Source organism: Fusarium musae, chromosome 10, assembly GCF_019915245.1.
Source record: "Fusarium musae strain F31 chromosome 10, whole genome shotgun sequence".
Classification (NCBI taxonomy): domain Eukaryota; kingdom Fungi; phylum Ascomycota; class Sordariomycetes; order Hypocreales; family Nectriaceae; genus Fusarium; species Fusarium musae.
Window position 1 is genome coordinate 1,693,924 of NC_058396.1, and position 19,985 is coordinate 1,713,908.

Here is a 19,985-nt window from a genome sequence, read left to right on the forward strand (position 1 = left end):
TATTTGGCCCCCAAGACTTCTTCCGATGGTTGTTGATTATGGGGCGACGGGCATTTTCAATGCTTCCCAAACCTTTTGCTGTGCAACAGACCGTCATCTTACCAAGTTTTGGAATTGGGTCATGTCTCAAACCAGTTGTTCCCTTGGTGGCATGAGAACTTGTGAACATGCATAAGCTTCGCAGCCATCTGCATTGACAATGGGCTGCGTATGGCTTATGTGACCTTCTCATCTAATCCTTAGGTACCGCCCTTTTGGGAGGCATCAGGAGCAACCAAAATGTCTGCATAAGTAGCAACTTAAGCAATCTTCAAGACATGAGAAACAACCCCAACAGGTGCATTGGAAGACTCAATTCGACAGGATCTGGGGCTAGGAGCCGTCCTCGAGCCTGCCTATGTTTGAAGATGTCGGGAGTTATCGTCGGAACTTTGCAATAGTGCCTCAGCCGCACGCAAGCCAGAGTATTGATGATCACTCACCGGCATCGAACTACTTCATGCAAGTGTCCCGTCTGGTACTGTGGCTTGCTCGCATCACAGCTGCCATATCACCCTGCATGTATTCGAGCTCTTGAGAGGCAAAATGAGGCTCCATGGCCCAGCACAGCTGCCCCCTTCATTTTAATGCTCCCATTTCTCCATTGTGCTGTCCCGCCGCTTAGATGTTTCGCTCAGACTCCTTTTTCTGAAACAAGACTGTTGTTCAACATGCAATTGACCATTCTGTCGTGGTTGGTGTTACTGGCGTTGGTTCATACCAGCTACGGTTCCGCTCTGTATGCTTTCTTCACCGACCTCACCATCCAAGTTGGCGCGCAAGACTCTGCTACGGGAAAGCTTCTCTACAGTACCTGCAATAGCCAGGATATCCCAATCTTCCCACTCGAAAAGCCGAATATCCTCGATACGAGAGAAACACCGCGGAATGGCACTGCACTTACAGCCGTAGGCTGGGGAGATGTGAATTTTATCACTGTACGTGGTGCCTCTCCAAACTGATCGTGGTATGAAGCTCACAGCATGTCCAGTCGCAGGTCTTCTGGCAGACTGAAGATAATACGATCGTGCAGGGAAAGTACATCTGTAACATGACGACAGGAAAGCTTGTGCGCGACCGCGAGTTTCAGATCTCGGCTGCCGCTGGGGTCGACTCCATCCACAACGAAACGGGCCTCTCAATCGTCAACCTTGGAGAGAAAGATGGATATCGTCTGTTCTACCACGACGAAGACAGGAGAGTGAAGATGTTGTGGTATACTGATGATGATGGGTGGAATGATGGGGGTGCCATCTCACAGGATACTGCAGGAGGCATGGCGTTAGGGTCAACGATCTATGACTTGAAGAACATTACTGTGCCTTTCCCCAAGGACTCTGAGAATGTTGAGCTGTCGCGCCTAGACAAGTCTGGGCTGTGGACCCTAGGTATGCCAATCGCACTGGCAGTACTGCACGAAGCAGTGGCTGACAAGTAATAGACGCGTTTCCGAACACGTTCCTCGGACCCTACACCAACAATACATTGCCCTCGGATATGTATTGGACCTTCGAAGACGAAGCTGATTTCTCTCTTCCCGCCTGGAACGCTTCCCTCGAAGCCATCGGCGCGGCGGTGGACCGATCGCGAACACGAAGTGTCTTCTATATCGGGAGCGATAAGAAGATACATGAAGTCAAAACGACGAAGAATGGTTGGCAGCTTGGCTCAAACCAGACAGAGCGCACATGGCCTGTCGCCGATAACGCGAGCTCCGGTCTTGCCGTAGTATCTCAACAGAGCGAAGGCAAAGCTTGGCTATACTACTGGTCCAACGAGACAATCGTACAGGCATTCAAAGACTACGACGGTGACTGGATTGATGCAGAGGCACTACCAGAAAAGCTGCCTACAAATGGAACCGATGACAAGAAGCCCAAAGGCAGACCAGCACAAGAGGATGAGCCTGAGCCAGAGGGTTCCAAGGGCCTGAGCTCGGGAGCCAAAGCTGGAATTGGTGTTGGAGTCGGTGTTGGAGTAGGCGCGCTGATGATCGGTGTTCTGGCTTGGCTGTGGATGAAGCGACGCAGAGAACGCGCTCACCAGGAGAAGGTGTCAGGTATAGTGGAGGTCGGAGGAAGTCCTCTAGAGCCGCGTTTATCTGTGTTCAAGGAGGACTTGCCTAGGGAATCTGAGCATGTCGAACCGTCAGAGATGGCTGGCCAGGGACGTCCAGCTGAGCTGAGCCACCATGATTCGGCGGTTTACGAGATGCCAGAGCATCATGCAAGGGCATAACAGGCGGGCATCGGATTGAAGGAGTAAGGCTCGATAAGATTGTCAATTTTAACATGAGCATAAATAGCAGTCAATCCCCTCTTTGCCTCTGTCTAAGTTATTGCAAATGAATGGTGAAGACTGGAAAGCTTGATCTTGGAGCGAGTCTGTCAAGCCCAACTCACCGGTGCTCGGGCCGTCCTGGAAGTCGGCGACGTACAGTGGCTCTAGCAGTAGCTTCCAGTGATGCAGTAGCCTATCGAATAGCCTAACAGCCCCCAAGCCTGGACCGCTCGATTGATCACACGAGCTGCATCTGGATGGGGCTCGACTGGTCGGGCCTCAAATCCTAGCCGGCTCTTCCCCATTGCGAGCCAAGTCCGATTGAAAGGACGCATGACTTTTGCTCAGAGGGGTCAAAACGCACATGCAGAGAAACAAGCCCGGAGCTGGAGGCAAAGACACACAAACCAAGAACAGTTCATCACATTCCCGCGAGCGCCCAACACTAGCATTTATGGCTACCTGAAAAGACAGAAATGTATCCGTAGAAAAGATCGATCAAAACGGTGTCGCCGGCGGAAGGGGCTCCCCAACGCCAGCCACTTTAGCATCTCAGCCAGCCACCGGGCCTGCTTCTGACCAGGGTAATTTGAAGCTATCGATGTCCCGGGGAGCGGCCCGGACCATTCACCAAATCATAACTAAAACGGGGCAAGTCCACTGACAGGCCGAACCAATTGGTCCATGGGCAATTAATTTTGGAACAGGTAATTTGAAGAGAGAATGCTGAGCGAAAGCCACAGCTGACCCCCGAAACGCTATTGAATGCTGAGGCTGCCTGGTTCCCAATTTTGTCTCAGCTTGTGAGTCTATTGACCGAGCCACTCCCAAAATGGTTGAACCTCAAGGCTAACACGCCGGCTGTATCTATAGTTCAAATCGAGGGATGGACCGATATAGATAGTTGGAACGTTGGATTGGAATGGAAAGGCGCCTGCCCAGGATCTGAAGAAGCAATATAAAATACAGAGTCTGGCCCCTGTCTTTGAACTGCACAAGACTTTGAAACTCCTTCTAATACTCTGAACCGCCACCATGATCCTAAATCCCTTTCTTATCTCATCGCTCGTAGCCACCGGCCTCGCTTTATACATCCCCCAAGAACACACCACAAGCAATGAATGTAATTGCGAGGGAGAGCTTGTTCACAAAAACGACACTCAAAGACATCTCTACATTTGCGGCGATGAACGTCTTGGGCCCACCGACCTGCCCAAGAATCTTCCTCTCAGTACATATGTCGCTAGCTATGACCGGTTTGGAGGCTTGACTCCCAATGAATTCCTTGCGAAGTGGTGGAATGGCACACTGCGTGCTGATGGCAAGAAGCCAGTTGGCTGGATATATCCGTCAAAGAACGGTTTTGAGTTGGATGATGACGAGCGACCCATAAGGGCGAACGTGAATCTTGTAAAAGGAACGCTGGTTGACAGGTTTGGAGAACCAACAGGTAAGGCACACACTGCGTCCTATTCCAAGTTTCAAGACTGACATGATACCAAAGGACGTTTCCTCTCTCCTGCGACAGCTCCCTTCTCACAGCGGGCTCTCCACCCTGCCAACCTCATCACCGGGAAGAACCAAGAATTCCCCAGCAATTACCACTTGTACAAGGTGACCAAATCATTCACCGTTCAAACGGGGCCTATTAGGCCATGGTTTGGTCAACCAGGTTACGGTGTACAGTTCTTCCTTGGTGAAGGTATTACGGTGAATGACTACCTGAGCAATGGTAGCTTAGAACCGCTTAACGCATCGGCTTTGGTCCGGGAGACAAAGCACTGCGCACTGAGTGGAGGAGATACTAGCTCAGACTCGGAAGAGCTATAGGCACCTCAACTAGTTGGAAATGTTAGAATTGAAAAGCAACTGGAAATACGAAGTAGCCAAGATTCGACTGTTCTATTGCTTGTTCAATATTCCCCATGTGCGACATCATGATACTCGTCACAGCGGTACATACTAGCGAATAGGATGTTAGTTATCATTGGCCATATATCCTGTTTCATAGAAAGGTAATTGATGATAGTTTATTAAGAGAGGTACCATAAACCTCTAGGGCTTTCAAATTCCTTATCCTTGCAATACTTTTGCCTTGTAACACAACCGTTGTCCATCATCTTGAGTTCATAATGGTGCCTACAGAGGCTCAGGGCTGGTATACTCCCAATGCTCTGTCAAATCGGTGTCAAGGTGATACAATCTTCCAATCGATGATTCATCAGAAGCCAGTGCCTCATCATCGACCTGTCGCCTCTTATCACATTTGTCGCAGTATTTATTGCTCATTGAGGTGATAGTGCCGCAAAGCTTTCCCGAGATGTTTTTGTTACACTTCCACTTCTTGTGGTCTTTGCGTACAGTCGTCGTAGTGGCCATTGTGGAATTCTCTGTTTTATAAAATCTTGATGTTCTGCTTTGTATGGTTTTATTTGATTGAGTTCTTGATCCGCGCTTTGTGTTGTACAACGTTTGTTTCGAGGTAGCAAAGGCCGTATTTATACCTACTCTTCATTCACGGGTGACGGTTATTCACTTCAAAAGGCAATCTCAATGTGACCCCACGTCTCTCAGCTCACTTACCAGGCATGTGTGCTAACATGAATCAGATATCACACACTGATCTTACATCACGGAGGTAAGAGTTGCAAGTCACTAATGAGGAAGCATTAGTTTATGTGACGCATATTCTAAATCCTTGATAAACTCTAAACTACTTACTGAAGCACAGCATTGATACTTGCCGTGATTGGAGACCTCTGACTTCCGTGATGCGTTTCCATATGGGAGATCTTAGGCTTGTCGAGAACTCTATTAGTTCATTGACCGACGACCGAGTTCGATACAAGTCTCAGGTTAGTTCCCAGTGGCCAACCTTCCTCATCAGCCACTATCAACTTCCAACTTCAGCTAATATGTCTCGTTCATCATGACACCATTCGAACGGCTTACTACAGAAGTGAGCAGCCATCATGGTCACTGGTATTGCAGCAGGAGTCAAAAGGCTGCGGTGATACAAACGATATTGAAGAAGAAACCTGCAAGACATGCAAGACACAGTGCGCAGGCGACGACGCCTTGGCGGCATCACCTGAAAACGGCAAAACATTTGCAATCGAGCATTTGCACTTTGTCGATGAGAAAGGCCAGAAGCACTGGCGCTACGTGAACCCAGACGCAGAAAGGCAATCGGAGACTAGTCGATCTTTGAGACACATATGTGAAGGAGAAAGGAAATGATATAGATCCTGGTTCATAACATCAATGTGGGCTACACTAAGTACACTAGGCAATTGTTCTATCCTCAGATTCTAGTCGAGGTGCTTCACATCAGCCTTCTCAATCACTTGCTTCGTTTCCAGCTCATCTGAGTAAAGCCCTTCTGGTGCATCGCCAAAGATGACCGAAATCTCCTCCAGTGTACGCCCACGTGTCTCGGGATAGAAGAAGAAAATCACGAAGCCGTAGGAGACGAGAAGAGCCACATAAACGATGTAGTACTTCCAGGTAATGGCCGACAAGGCAATGGGGTTGACGAAGACGTTGAAAATGAGGGCCAAGATCATAATCATCCAGGCTGCAGAGATTCCGCGACCACGTAGCTGGAAGGGCCAAAGCTCGAGAGGGTATGCAACCTGAAGAGGAGTTCTGTCAAGCGCCGCGTTAGTGATGTGATTCATAGTAGAAATGGGTGAAACAGATTCGACTTACATAGCAATGGCATAACCGGCATTGAACAAAAACACAAATGGAATCATTGCGACTCCAACCGATCGTGATCCCGTTTGCGCAAAGCTTCCTGACATGGCAGTGATTAGGATAAAGCTGACAAGCATGACTGCGCAAGAGATCATGAGAAGAACTCGTCGTCCCAGTCTCTCAACGCACGAAGCCCCCGCAACTGCAGCCAACCAACTCCAGATCTGGAGACATCCCATGATCAGAGTCTGGTCAGTGACGCTGGTGATTCCGACGGTGGCAAGAACAGTGGAGAGGTAGTAGCTGACGACTCCGTTACCGACCCACTGACTGTAAATCGCCAGTGATGCCGTGATGAAGAGTCGGCGACGATGGGCGGGAGTGGATACGAGCGATGCCCAGGAGCTTGACTTCTCGGCTTGTTTCTCGGACTCGATGGCGGTTGTAATCTCGTGAAGTTCGAAGTCGACAAGCGGATGGTTCGCGTCACCGCCCTTTAGAGAAGTGCTTAGCCAACTGTTCGAATGGTGTCGATCATGTCAATTTGACTTACCGCGTGCATGTTTCCTAGGGTCTCGCGCGCTGCGTCTTCCCTTCCTACAGATACTAGCCATCGAGGACTCTCGGGCACGAGGATTAAAGCAGGAAGTGCAACAATAGGCAAGGCGATCTGGAGAATGGTGGGTATTCTCCAGGCCCAATCAGTGTAGTTTCTTGTGCCATAGCATGCCCAAGCTGCAATGATACCACCGATGAAATAATTAGTGTTAGTCAAAGCAGTAATGACGCTTCGATGGCTGGGGTATGCGATCTCAGTGATGAGAAGAGGGATTGAGGTCGCGAACATGGCTGTCGGGATACCGAGGATAAAACGACCTGCGATCCACTCTGCCTCAGTCTTAGCACCTGTCTGAAGACCAGTGCCGATTGCCAGCGGAATGAACCCCAGGAAAGCTGGTAGACGGCGACCATATTTGTTTGCGAGCCATGAGCTAGGCGGGCAAGCTACAAAGAATCCGATAAAGTAGATGGCGTTGATGAAGCCGGACCATTCGCCAGACGGATGGTCCATGAAGTCGCTCCATTGGGGAAGCGATTGAAGACCGTTGAGGAGACTTCCATCATACCCGATGGCAGATTCTTGTTCAAGTCAGTTCTCACGAGCCATATTGATCGTTCCTTATGCAACTCACGGAAGCAAACCAAGCCCAGGATCAACGTATTGAGTTTAAGCAAGTGGGCTTGCTTGTACCACGGTGTAGTCTGGTTCGGCAGTACAGCCTCAAGACCTCCAGACGGAGGCTGGATCTTTGAGTCCACAGCCATGGTTCTCAATTGATTCGGTGGATAGTTAATTAGTGGAGTTGTTGAGAGCCGCTATCTGAAGAGCCAAACCGCAAAACGGGGGGGCGATCAATGGCAATTATGTATAAACTACCATGGTATGATACTGCACGGGGCACTCAACAGCACGGAACTATTCCCGCGCGGGTCGACACAAAACGTCGCGGGGTCTCCAGGTTTTTTCGCAACGCCCCCAGATCTCCAGATTATAGGATGATATGAACAAGGGATGAGCAATTCGATACCACCTCGTTCCACTTAGCTGAGATACCGGCCAGGGTACATGACAAGAAAGGAACTCGGCAACCCCGCAGTTGTCTAATTGATATCTCCATCTTTGCGAAGTTTGCCGGATATTGCCTGTCCAAAGCGTCACTTGCACGAGTCAGGCGCTTGTCCTGATATGATTCAGAGTCAGGATGAACTGCGGGTAACTCGGTTGAGCTCCGGTTAGATGCTCTAGCGTCGGTAGAAGCTGGGGAAACCTCGTTTATGAGTCGGATAGCAATTATGTGAGATTGTTATTGGTTCAAGATGAAGATCTGAAGCTGTCGGCAGTTGGGCCGTCTAAAAACAACATATATTGGATCCCTGAGCTGAAGGATATGCCGGAATTAGACTCTCAGAATGCCCAACGGTGAGATTCTGACTTAAATTGATCCCATCTTTCATCTTCAAAGTCCTCCAACTTCATATCAATTGTTAGGCTGTCGACTGTGAAGCTGTTGTTGAGCAAGTTCGCCGGCAGTTTTTCTGATCCCGTGAGCAGTCTCGGGTCCGTGAAGTGGGATACAGTTCAGGGACCCCTGCATACAACACTTGTTTCGGACTCGTAAATGACTGGCTCTCCAAGTTTCCTCCTCCTCAATCACCAATCCCCAAGCATTCCGAAAACACTAGCTCCACCTCCACGCGATACCCCAACCCGTCAAATGAAGCCAAGGCCGTGAATAGGACCGAGTCGGGTCCGTCCAATCGCCCTCAGAGCAAGACCATGGCAATGTGATACGGCAGTTGCGTGAGTATCGGGTCATGATATCCACAAGCAAGAAATGTCCGTTTGTAATGATCATGTAATACTCAATATGCATCAAGTTCTTGAAAGGGCGAATGGATAGTTTCATGGATGGTAACATGGCATCAGACGATCGATGAAAGGGCCGATGCATTCTCCTGTAGATCGACTTGTTCCGTGGTTGTTGATCATCATAACTACTTAGTCCTAGAGAGCTTTTTTAGTGCGGTTGCAACCAAATCCGTGCTATTTCCCCAGATTGATGATCTCTTAGCTCACATACAAAGTCTAGGGTATTGCTCACGATAGTACGGAATAACGGCTGAAGGGGAGCATTCTTTCTTTGGAACTATCATGCAACTTTCTTAGACTAGCGTTATAGTGGACTTTCGAGATCCGTCCGCACTTATCCGCGCAACTCTTGGACCGGATCCAGGCAAGGTCGCAATAAGGCCGAAGAAGCCAACATTGTCCGGGGAATCAAAGACAAAGAGGCCGACGCGCTTATAAGTGCTTGGAGCTCCACAAACTGCTTGGAGGATAAGCCCCTCAATAATCACAAGTGGTTCGCCAACTGGATTTTTCTCTGGGTCATTTACCCAGAGTCGCAGGGTCGACCTCAAGGGCAGAAACGAGAACGATTCCCCGTCCTGAAAGGTTGTCTCAAGAGTATCTGGGTACGCGTAGATCATTGACGACATTTCCAAAAGCACCAATACGGTATATTGCGCCTTTTCGAATGCAGCGCTGGCACGTACAGTGCCCACGCCAACACAACCTCGTAGTTGAATCGACCCCTTCACTTGCTGCGAACGGGAGGAACTCTGAGTTAGATGAGTTCTGACGTCGATGATTTCAATCAGGTCTTCATCTCGCGGTAAATTTGTCCTTTGCGGCAAAACACATGAGTCAACGGCGGCCCATGACCATGATGGAACACGCTCGGGATTTTGGGGTCGGGGCTCGGGTTCTAAAACAACCCAGATGAGTCCTTCAACGATCCTTGACCTCCAAAGACCTGCTAGGTACTCGTCGCCAGAATTCTTCTTGAACATCTCGGCTATACCAGCCATGGCCATCAACCGGTCATCAGGGCTAGTTAGACTGCACTTGGAGTATGTCTTGACCAGATTCATCCACTGCTGATAGACATCCACGGTCATTTTCTTGTCTTCTTCCTTTGCCAAGATTGTTCGATGATTACCTTCGTCAAAGAAGGCATCAATGGCTTTCAAGTCAGGCGTGTACAATACGTCGGTGGGCCTAGGCGACCACCGGGGGAACATCTCACTGTTATTCATCTCGCAGCATTCCCATACAGCCTGGGTCGTTGTGAAATGGAGCACTCTCGGTGACAGAATACGCTCCTGAAATACCCATCCACGATCGGTAAGTGGACCTTGTGTTAGTCGCTGCATGTGATGTTGGTCCCAAGCGTCGAATCTTCTGGGCTTGCCATCAGAGAATGGAATTTTGATGTGCCCTAAGAGGGTTTCCTGCGCGGTACGTAGCCGAAATAACCCTTCATCAGGTCCCTCGGAAGCGGTTGCGGAGATGGTGCAGGCGGAGTTGGCATAGACCAGGTGCATCTGAAGTGATTCTCGGGCCCAATCCTCCGGCGAATCTTGAATGATGCACAGTGAGTCAATCCAGAGATACCTGATAGAGAATCGACGCGCAACCGTGATGGCTTCCCTGAATGTCTTGGGGAGTTGTTGTATCCGCGCGCCTTTTCGGAAGGCTTCAAAATTCGAGCTTATGAGTCTAATCGAAGGGGTTTTGGCCCACCGGTAACTCAGAGTCATATACTCGGGAGGATCTGTGATATCTTGTGGGTAAAGACAAAGCTTCCAGATATCGCCAGAACCGATGTCGATGAGCCGTGATGGGGCAAACTTGGGCGAAGATTTCAATCGTGGACACAATTCGTGCGAGCCGCTACATGCTTCATACCACTCGGAAATCATCTGGTGGACCTTTTCTGATGAGGTACTAGTTTGAAAATCCGGCGCCCATTCTTGCCGGATTGAAGACTCGTCATCTGAGCACCTTAGTGATTTTACCAAGTTTGATGTGAAGAAAGTTAACATACCCTCGCACGGAATGAAGCAAAACACGTTTCCTTTGTACTTAAAATAATTACTCGATGCCATTTCGAACTCTAGGTACCTTATTTGCCAATAGATAGGTCCGTACCAATCTGGTGCCCAAGTTCGTCGCGACAGGCTGCACTCAAATGGTTTCCAGGTACCAGGTTGGTTGGACCAGCCTTGGATGGAGACATCTGCCACGGAGTCCCAAAGCTTCTCACATACGTAGCAGCCGTCATCTACGGCCTGTTTGAAGCTAGAGAGAGTGCTGTGGTGCTTGCAAATTGTCTGAAAACTATTCTCAACTGCTTCCAAACCTGTCTGCAGCATGTCGAAACAGACATTGCAAAGCTTGCTAGGTGTCATCATCTCGCTCATTGATTCTACCTATGGGGTTACTGAAGGACGTGATAAATTGCGTTTTTGATCAAGCAGGAATGACCGGTGTCCGTTGCTCAAACAGTCAATCGTAGCTAAGACGGTCGCCTTGTCGCGAGGCGGATCGAATGTGAAGCGGGGTTGATGAGGCTGATCTCAAGGCAGAATTACAATATTGGCGCCTCACTCATAATATTTTCAGCAATGTCTACTTGTAATAAATTACTCTTGGAGCTCGAGTGATTCATCTTTGTTTCCTCCAAGCATGACACAGTCACCATAGGTAATGACAATTCCCTATGTCATCCAATTTTTCCAGGCTGGTTGATGTGTTTTATCATGTGAACAGTCACAAGCAGCAAACATCCAGGTAGTTGCATCGCGGACAATCGAGGAAGCTTCGGGGAAAGAGGAAGAAATTACCCTCTACTGTCCAAGCCGACATATTCACTCTTTTTGTCCGAATACTTGATGTCCTGGCTAGATAGAGAGCTTGACGTTCAGTCTTCGCCTTTTAATTCAGATTACCCTACGGTGGTGAGTCGTCAACCGTAAGCCAGTAAGCCAAAACAGTAGAAGCCACTGAAAGAAAAGAAAAAAAATAAGCCAGCGGATAAGCCAGGCCTGTGACGTTTCTTATGCAGTGTAACGCAGGAAAATCTTAAACGCCGCTTATCTCCCACCAAAGTTATGTCCGTCACCACGCAGCGGCCTTGAGTGGTGCACACCAACACCCGGAGATAGGCTGCAATTGCCGGAGTGGATCACAACGTGCATACAGCAAAGTTGACCACTTCCCGATTTCGTCAATGCTTCTTGTAAATCCCCGTTCTTTACTGGACAGCCTCATGATGATATGGGGCTGAGTAGGAATGGCGTGCCATAGTCTTCGTATCAAACTCTGCCGTTTGAAGTGTAAAGAAGAACAAAACGTAGCCCTGTACAAACGATGAACCTTATTTAAATCATCATCTTTCCCCTTAGCCAGGACTTCTGAACAATTGACATCTCATCAAGTTTCTCTGATAACTACACTACTGAAACTCACCTCTACCACTTATACAACACATTGCTTTTAACATGGCCCGAGTCTGGTTCACCACTGGTTCTTCTCGAGGCGTTGGCCGCGCCTTGGTCGAAAAGATCCTCGAGTCAGGCGATGTCGTCGTCGCAACTGCTCGCAACCCATCTCAGCTCGACGACGTTGTCGCCAAGTATGGATCCGATAAGATCCTTGCAACCGCTCTTGATGTAACAGACTTCGAACAAGCCAACAACGCAGCCAATGCAGCTATTGACAAGTTTGGCCGCATCGACGTGGTCGTCAACAACGCCGGCTACGCAGACATGGCATCAATCGAAGATGCAGACATCAAAGGCTTCCGTGAGCAGGTTGACGTCAACCTCTTCGGAGTTGTCAACGTTACAAAAGCCATCGTGCCTATCATGCGCAAACAAAAGTCCGGCCATTTTATCCAAGTCTCAAGTGTCGGAGGCCGCGTCGGTACACCCGGAGCAGCAGCCTATCAGAGTGCCAAATGGGCCGTAGGAGGATTTTCAACTGTTCTAGCACAAGAAGTGGCCCCCTTCGGTGTCAAGGTTACAGTCGCTGAACCTGGTGGCATCAAGACTGAGTGGGCCACCACCGCCACTGAGACAGCCAAGGTCAGCGAGCCTTATGAGCAGACTGTCGGCCAGATGATTCAACTGGTCAAGAGACACTCAACGTGGACTGAGGCATCTGAGATAGCTAGGGCTATTATTCACCTTTCAAATGTGGAGGATCCCCCATTGAGAATCATCCTGGGCAAGGATGCGCTTCAATATGCTCATATGGCGGCCAAGGCACTTGCTGAGTCTGATGAGAAGTGGGACAGTGTCTCAAACCTGGAGTTCTGATATGAAAGTTGTGAGATAGCGATGCTTGGACAGACATGCTGAATCCTTTTGTACGATAGTTGAATTGATGGTCTTGATTTTTTTTCTTAACTGACATCCATTTCCCACCAAACTCACGATGAATGAATGTCTTCTCACCCGACTGCTTCATCACATCATTGGTACTTCGAGGTAATGACATGCAGTGCCGTTGCAGAATGTCACATATCACAACAAGCAAGGTGTGTCCATGTCCAAATGCAGATGGGAATGCCTTTGGTGGTTGGCTGATCACTTTGGTGCCGGTTCCACCACCAGACCCATGCAATTATGCAGGAACATGAAATTATACTGACTATCGGAACGAAATATTCGATCATCTTCTGCGGAAGCTTTACTGGAATTATTGAACCGCAAATTCATTTCCATGAAGCCGGTTTCATCCGCCCATGTCTCATAAAAGCTCGGTTATCAAAGTCCGCTAGGGTCTTATCTTAGCGCCTCGCTGACTTATCGGGTCTCTCCGGTTCGCTAAATCAGGTCCGCCAGCGAACTTGAACATTGCGTCACACGACCATCAACAATTGAAACTTCACTTTCACAACTCACCATGATGTCCAGAAGTCGAGAAGCAAGAGGTATTGTCGCTTCGCTGCGTAGGCCACATGTGCTGCGACCAATCAGCCCTGCATTGGCGCGTCCCAATGTCAACAGCTTCCATACAACAACGCCAAGAAAAACAGATGGCGTATTTCAGGGCCTCGAGGATAAGAGGCAACCAATGCCATGGATAGAGGCATTTGAGCGTCAGCAAAAGGGCCTACCGGCTCACAAGTCCGATGACTATCCCAAGGAACGCGACCTGGCCCCCAAGAAGATGAGCGACAGCTATCATCGCGTCGTGCTTCCTCTCAAGAAAGACCCTTGGTTGTCAGATACTTATGTCAACTCTTCCGGTCACATACGGCAAGCACATCGATTGAAACGATTTCACGTAACAAACTGACCTCTATGATAGACTCGGAACGTTATTTATGGATCTTGATGCACTCTCTGGAATCATCGTTTACAAACATACCGGTCCTGGAGTTACTACAGTGACCGCCGCCCTGGACCGTATCACAATAGCGCATCCACTCACAGAAATTTGTGATCTTGAGTACAGTGGTCAAGTCACTTACGCTTCTGGCAGGAGTAGTGTTGAGATCACCTGCAAAGTTGCTAAGGCCAGAGAAGAAGGCGAACCCAGCAAGCCCGAGGATGTCCTCCTAACATGTACCTTCACCATGGTTGCTCTGGATCCCAACACAAGAAAGCCTGTCAACATCCCCAAGCTGGTCCCCACCAATGCTGAGGAAGAAAAGATCTTCAAAGCTGGTGAGGCAAAGTCGCTGTCAAAGAAGGAAAACTCGAAGGCTTCGCTTCTCCAGACTGAACCCAATGATGCAGAATCCGCTCTGATCCATCAGATCTGGTTGAGACAACTTGCGTACCATGATCCCAACAACGATCTTCGTCAACCGTCCAACGTTGTCGCTATGGCTAAGACCCAGCTTTCAACGGCTGCGATTATGCAACCTCAGTACAGGAATCGCCATCAGACAATGATCTTTGGTGGTTTCCATTTGAAACAGACCTTTGAGCTTGCCTTTTGCTGCGCGGCCAGTTTTGCTCATGCCCGACCGACCTTCATCAGCGCTGATCCTTGCACTTTCCGAAACCCCGTTCCTGTCGGCAGTGTCTTGTACCTAACTGCCACTGTCGCATACACTGATCCTCCCCTGCTAGAGGAAGATGGCACTGAGCCTGGCTTCCCGAACCCGGAGAAGCCCATGACCCGCGTACATGTTCGTGTTGACAGCAAGGTCCGTGATGTTGAGCACGGTGTTGCAAAGCCAACTGGTCAGTTCAACTACACCTTCTCCGTGCCCAAAGATCTTAAGGTTCTGCCTCATACGTATGAGGAGTACATGGTGTATATTGATGCTAGGAGACGTGTTTCGCTTGGTGATAGTCAGCGAAAGGAGGAGTCAAAAGCTTTCTCGGAGAAGAGGCCTGAAGCCACGGATAATGTCAACTTGATTGGATAAGGGGATATTGGTGCTTATGTGAGCTGCCAACCAGTAAGCCTAGAAAGACTGGGATCCGAGGGAGAATAAGGAAGCCAATAAGAATACCTGAGGAGAGGATGCAATCCTTATGTCCGAATCTTAATACCGGCGTGAGAACTCTTGCTATTAGTATAGTAATAAGCTCAAAATGGATTACATTACTTCCACGTGCGATAAAACCGTTAACTCCGGGTTGGAGCACTACTTTTGGTCGAGCCTTTGAACGGGCCATTCACCTTTTTCACAAATACACTCTCGAGATTGAGATTATCATATCGTGACCACACCTACAACTGTTAAGATGGCACTCTCGAGAAAGGAACGACTGCAGCTCGCAGCTATTGATCCCGAGCTGGAAGTTGTAAGTCTCCAACATCCACATGGATGACTGACTTCAAGCTGATCGGGCTCAGTACCTCAAAACAATAACTATTCCCCAAATTGACACTTCTGATCCAACGAAGGCAATCACAAGTTTGAGATGGTATATGAAAAGCCTACACAAGCTGCCTGATCCAGATAGTGGCGTTGCGGAGCGTGACATCTATTACACTGCAAGAGATGGCCACAAATTGCGCGCTCACGTCTACGAGCCAGCGAAAAGGACTGAGTCAGCTCCTCCATTAGTTGTTTACATACATGGTGGTGGCTGGACTATTGGATCTCCAGAAGATGCTCAGCGCTCGTGTCGTGATATTGTACAAAAGCTGGGGGTCGTTTGTCTGGCGCCTTCTTATCGTCAAGGACCTGAAGACCCATTTCCAGCTGGCATAAACGATATCTGGGACGGCTTGAAATGGATTGCTGCGAATGCAGAGTCTGAACTGAGAGTCTCACTGTCCAAGGGGTTTATCATCGGTGGTTCGTCAGCTGGAGGAAACATGGCTGCGATAGCCAGCCATCTGGCCCGAGATGAGAAGCTGACTCCTGCGATAACTGGCGTCTTTCTTCTCGCTCCGATGATATTGCCACCAGAGAAGGAAGATGTACTGCCTGAGAAGTACAAGGACCTTTATATGTCTCGGACTCAAGCTGAGTGCACGGACGACCCTATTCTCACCCCAGCTTTGGACAAAATCTTTCACGATTCTGCGGCTGGAGATGTATCTTCGCCTCTCTTTGTCCCATTCATCTGGCCAACGGGTCACCACGACTTACCCAGAACGTATTTCCAAATTTGTGGAATGGATGTCCTTCGTGACGAGGCTTTGATCTTCGAGCAAGTGTTGCGCGACGACCACGGAATTGAGACTCGGCTGGATATTTATGCTGGCATGCCTCATATCTTCTGGGGCTCTTTTGCACATTTAAGCCAAGGGAGGAAAGCAGCTGTAGATCTTGTTGAAGGTATCAAGTGGCTTCTGAAGTGATAAATTGGTCACTTGGCCCTGAGTGCTGTGAAGCAGTATCTTGCTCGACCTTTATGGACTCTTATGATCTTATCCTGGCTAGGGAGGCAAGAAAGATCAGAGCCTTGACCCTAAGGGATGAAAACATTTAGGTAAATCTAGCCTAAGTTTTAGGGCCGCACTCTGCTAAGTTTATTTTGACACCTTATATCTGGGTCCAATATCTTCTTGCTCATTGAGGCCTATACATTGAAGAATACCCAGAGACTCATCAGATTTCCTCCTCAGTCCCATTCATTAGACCTTCTCACTCTCTTCCTTTTTCTCTGCCGCTATCTGTACCAACACTTCCGATGACTCCTCCTCCCGACCAAGAGGCACAAAGATATGATCATGATAGAAACCACTAACCGGGTTACAACCAATGCCCTTTGCCGCTAGTCTTGTCGCTATAACCGCCATGAATCCTACAGCTTCCAAGCTCGATGTAACATTGAGACTGATCATTTTGCAGGGGAAGAAGTATTCAATCTTGTGTGACTCTGCGTAGTCCTTGCTAGTAATCACCGTGATTCCTTCAGACTCCTTGAAGATCATTTGCATTTCGGACAGAGGTGGCAGATTGGAGGTGGAGGTGAGAGTGGCGAAGACGTAGGTGGTTGGATGGACTGTATGGGTGAGAGTTGAGAGGAGCTTGCTGAGCGAGAGCTCGCCGGGGTCGTTGGCCATGAGCGACATGATTGTGCAATTCAGAGACTCTGTATCTATTAGTGACTAGACAAAATCTTTATCGAAGGAGTCCAAAGCAACAGAGCAGACGTCTTCCAAAAGATTTGTAAGTATTTTGATGTGTATTTTGATGGTGGAGTACAAAATGTGGATGCGGTCAATTGCAGGGCGCGCCTACAGAGCTAATGACGTCACTTCAAACTTATTACTGTCAATGGTCAAGACTTTCAAGTATATGTTGAACATTGACTGTAGCAAACGAGTGATCTAAGCAGAGTCTTAAAATTCAATATGGTTTCCACGTTGAGCACGCACGCATGCTGTGATAGGATTAAGATCAAACACCCTGGATACCGCTGGGCCTTGTTGAATGCATCGATAGCGGCACCAGTCTTGATAACAGCAGATGGTGCATCGAGAGGAGGTAAGACGATTCGGCCAACTGTATTTCATTAGCAACGTCTCTGTATCCAGGCGTAATAGGGTGGAGGCTTACCTCAAGGCAGCCTACATTGCCAAAGTTGGGATCTTGAAGGAGTGACGACAGCTCTCCGCAAGTCTTGATAGGCCCATGATACTTGGATTCGAAAGCTAGTCTAAAAAGTCTTGCCAAGCATGGAATATTCCAGGACTGCGACCTCATTATAGAAGGCTTCTTTGCCGTGAATGAGAAGTTCGACTGTGTACCCACCATTGTTGAGCACGAATCTGCATCATGTGAGCAGACGCTGAAGGCTCTCGTCAGAACTGAGAATAGGGTCCTTACATGATTGGCTTGAGGTCCTAACGCAGCATATATGCCAGTGCCTGAATAGTGAGGTGTATGGAGCCCTCGCCAGTGATGAGGACAGGCCTCTTCCACTTCCCTCCGCTTTCCTTGATAGCTTGTCCAACTCCAACAATGGCGCCAGTAGCATACCCAATGCTTCCATATACGGTCTGGCTGAATATCATTACTCCGCTAGGGAGCTTGGTGTCGCACAGGCCGAAGGCTGAGGTACCGGTCTCACTAATGATTACATTCCCGGGGCGCAAGAAGGAGCTGAGTGCCTGTGCCCGTTAGTATCAACCTTCCCCAGAAGATGGTATCGAAGTGACCTACGCCCCAGAGAAAATCTTGCTTGAGCTCGTCACCAGCCTGGAAATTGAACTTTGGATATGGATCCCAAGTGACGTCTCGCGAAGCGATGGAAACCGGGTTCGAACGAAGAGAATTGACGAGGCGTTGGAGAACATGAGAGAGTTAGCTGGCTTTACCAAAAGTGACTGTAAGCTATACTCACATGCTTCATTGAGACCTATTACTATGTCTTACCAACAGAGACCGAGAAACATTGGAGGTCAATCACAATGGCATCCTTATTTAGAAAAGTTGTAAATTCGCCGGTATTGAAGTCAGATGAATAGTTGCCGATCCAGATGACCATGTCAACAGATTCAAGCGCCTCTTTGACGGCGGACAGAGTGCCAGCGCCGGAGTAGGCACCTACAAACTGCGAGATAGCTTCGTCAAGACCACCTTTGCCCATGGCGGTAGTAAGGACGCCAAAGACTGAGCGGATGCCGAGCTCATGGAGACGGCGGAACAGGTAGTCACCAACTTTGATCTGAGGCATGGTGGATGATGCAGTGGTTTCCTGGTTTGACAGGAAGAGAAGTATTGAGTATCGCAAATGTATTGTGTAAGAAGACTGTTACAAATGGCATTCTGTTCTGTGATTTCTGAGGGATCAAGCAGACATATTTATACTCGGAGTTCTCTATCAAGGATGTCGCTGTGTTAAGGGTTGATGCCGTTGTAACCGCTTGTCGGACGAGAAGCATTGAAGATGGTGGTTCTGTACAGCATGGCTGCTTATGCCACATCATCATGGATGGTGCGGAGTTAGAACACTCCAAGGTGAAGCGGAATGCAACATATGGCTCTGCTATATCGGTCGTGCTCATATAAGGTAGCACTGAAACGCTGCGTTCCGCTTTGAACCGTGTGTATGGTGAGCCGCAAGTGCCTTGCCAAGGTTCAGCAGACTTAGTGGCTGGCCCTTTGGGGTAACGGTGACGGCCAAAGATATCCGCTGGCCGATGATCTGGTTCTTAGCAATTTTCGCATCTGATCTGACATGCATTCAAGCTGATAAGCAATGACCGTTGGAGTGTTAGCCCCACATTGTCCTTCTGTTGTTGCTGCTCACGATACTTCACCAACCTGGCTTATAGGTGACCATTATCGCGGACATCGCCTTGACAAGTGTAGGCTAAGAACATCTCGGCGACCTTCGTGACTAGTATTACAAAATTTGCTAAATGCTGTTTATGATGCTGAGACATAGGAAACGTCGGAGCCCACTTGGAAGACAAGACCATGGGTGGATATGAAGGTCATGTCAAGAATTATCGTATACGGCGGTGAAAATAGTGACGGGGGAAGCACAGTATTTCCAAGAATCTCAGGGCCAGCGGGGTATTCTAGGCTAGGGCTGCGGTGATACGCGGTCATAATTGATGGTTGCGTCGCGGGCTGAACAAACATGCGATGACATTCCATCAAAGCCATCTATGTCACAGTACAACGAGGAAGCGGAATAAGACCGCCCCAGGCAAGAGACGCGGCAATCACAGGGTTCTTAGTGTTTCAAATACCTGGAAACCGCTTTTCAGTGTAACATCAGGTTACCAATTTATGGACTTGGAATGACGAAGTCCTGCATAACATGTCGGTCGAGCCCCCCGAAGTTGAGTGCCATTGCGAAGAACCCGAGTCTCATCCGCCCTAACTACTCCGTACGGAGTACATAAAAGAAAGATATACTTACAGACCAATAAGCGTCCTTGGTTGACTGCCAAAGAAAAGCACTCCAAGCAGCTTGATAATGAACTCTACTGTATGTCGTGTTATAAGTTATATTTAAAGCACTTAATTACTGCTTTCTTTTAAATTACCATTCCACGAATCAGTAGAATAACTCCTAAGTGATAAATATCTTATAGACTGTCATATAACAATTTAATCGCCGCATGTTTTCTTGACACAAGAACGTGATCAACATTTCCTCTTACGAATTGGTTTGATGCC

General features: G+C 48.6%; 9 protein-coding genes across 9 annotated transcripts; 5 read left to right on the forward strand and 4 right to left on the reverse strand.

Annotated features, from left to right (window-relative positions):
* Nucleotides 1–710: 710 nt before the first annotated feature.
* J7337_012749 (uncharacterized protein) lies at nt 711–2,277 on the forward strand (the record flags this gene model as incomplete). The annotated part of the gene is made up of 3 exons (XM_044830252.1): nt 711–977; nt 1,037–1,427; nt 1,481–2,277. The coding sequence occupies 3 exons, from the start codon at nt 711–713 to the stop codon at nt 2,275–2,277; spliced, it is 1,455 nt and encodes a 484-aa protein (XP_044675168.1).
* Nucleotides 2,278–3,354: 1,077 nt separating this feature from the next.
* J7337_012750 (uncharacterized protein) lies at nt 3,355–4,149 on the forward strand (the record flags this gene model as incomplete). The annotated part of the gene is made up of 2 exons (XM_044830253.1): nt 3,355–3,769; nt 3,824–4,149. The coding sequence occupies 2 exons, from the start codon at nt 3,355–3,357 to the stop codon at nt 4,147–4,149; spliced, it is 741 nt and encodes a 246-aa protein (XP_044675169.1).
* A 1,481-nt stretch (nt 4,150–5,630) lies between these two features.
* Nucleotides 5,631–7,344, reverse strand: J7337_012751 (uncharacterized protein; the record flags this gene model as incomplete). The annotated part of the gene is made up of 4 exons (XM_044830254.1): nt 5,631–5,967; nt 6,031–6,512; nt 6,572–7,158; nt 7,212–7,344. The coding sequence occupies 4 exons, from the start codon at nt 7,342–7,344 to the stop codon at nt 5,631–5,633; spliced, it is 1,539 nt and encodes a 512-aa protein (XP_044675170.1).
* Nucleotides 7,345–8,742: 1,398 nt separating this feature from the next.
* J7337_012752 (uncharacterized protein) lies at nt 8,743–10,530 on the reverse strand (the record flags this gene model as incomplete). The annotated part of the gene is made up of 2 exons (XM_044830255.1): nt 8,743–10,418; nt 10,470–10,530. 2 exons carry the CDS (start codon nt 10,528–10,530, stop codon nt 8,743–8,745), a joined length of 1,737 nt encoding a protein of 578 aa, XP_044675171.1.
* A 1,395-nt stretch (nt 10,531–11,925) lies between these two features.
* J7337_012753 (uncharacterized protein) lies at nt 11,926–12,744 on the forward strand (the record flags this gene model as incomplete). Its single annotated transcript, XM_044830256.1, has 1 exon — nt 11,926–12,744. One exon carries the CDS (start codon nt 11,926–11,928, stop codon nt 12,742–12,744), a length of 819 nt encoding a protein of 272 aa, XP_044675172.1.
* Nucleotides 12,745–13,333: 589 nt separating this feature from the next.
* On the forward strand, nt 13,334–14,813 carry J7337_012754 (uncharacterized protein; the record flags this gene model as incomplete). Its single annotated transcript, XM_044830257.1, has 2 exons — nt 13,334–13,653; nt 13,742–14,813. The coding sequence occupies 2 exons, from the start codon at nt 13,334–13,336 to the stop codon at nt 14,811–14,813; spliced, it is 1,392 nt and encodes a 463-aa protein (XP_044675173.1).
* Nucleotides 14,814–15,135: 322 nt separating this feature from the next.
* Nucleotides 15,136–16,204, forward strand: J7337_012755 (uncharacterized protein; the record flags this gene model as incomplete). Its single annotated transcript, XM_044830258.1, has 2 exons — nt 15,136–15,195; nt 15,341–16,204. The coding sequence occupies 2 exons, from the start codon at nt 15,136–15,138 to the stop codon at nt 16,202–16,204; spliced, it is 924 nt and encodes a 307-aa protein (XP_044675174.1).
* A 276-nt stretch (nt 16,205–16,480) lies between these two features.
* Nucleotides 16,481–16,912, reverse strand: J7337_012756 (uncharacterized protein; the record flags this gene model as incomplete). Its single annotated transcript, XM_044830259.1, has 1 exon — nt 16,481–16,912. The coding sequence occupies one exon, from the start codon at nt 16,910–16,912 to the stop codon at nt 16,481–16,483; it is 432 nt and encodes a 143-aa protein (XP_044675175.1).
* Nucleotides 16,913–17,695: 783 nt separating this feature from the next.
* Nucleotides 17,696–18,528, reverse strand: J7337_012757 (uncharacterized protein; the record flags this gene model as incomplete). Its single annotated transcript, XM_044830260.1, has 3 exons — nt 17,696–17,962; nt 18,015–18,088; nt 18,228–18,528. The coding sequence occupies 3 exons, from the start codon at nt 18,526–18,528 to the stop codon at nt 17,696–17,698; spliced, it is 642 nt and encodes a 213-aa protein (XP_044675176.1).
* Nucleotides 18,529–19,985: the final 1,457 nt, after the last annotated feature.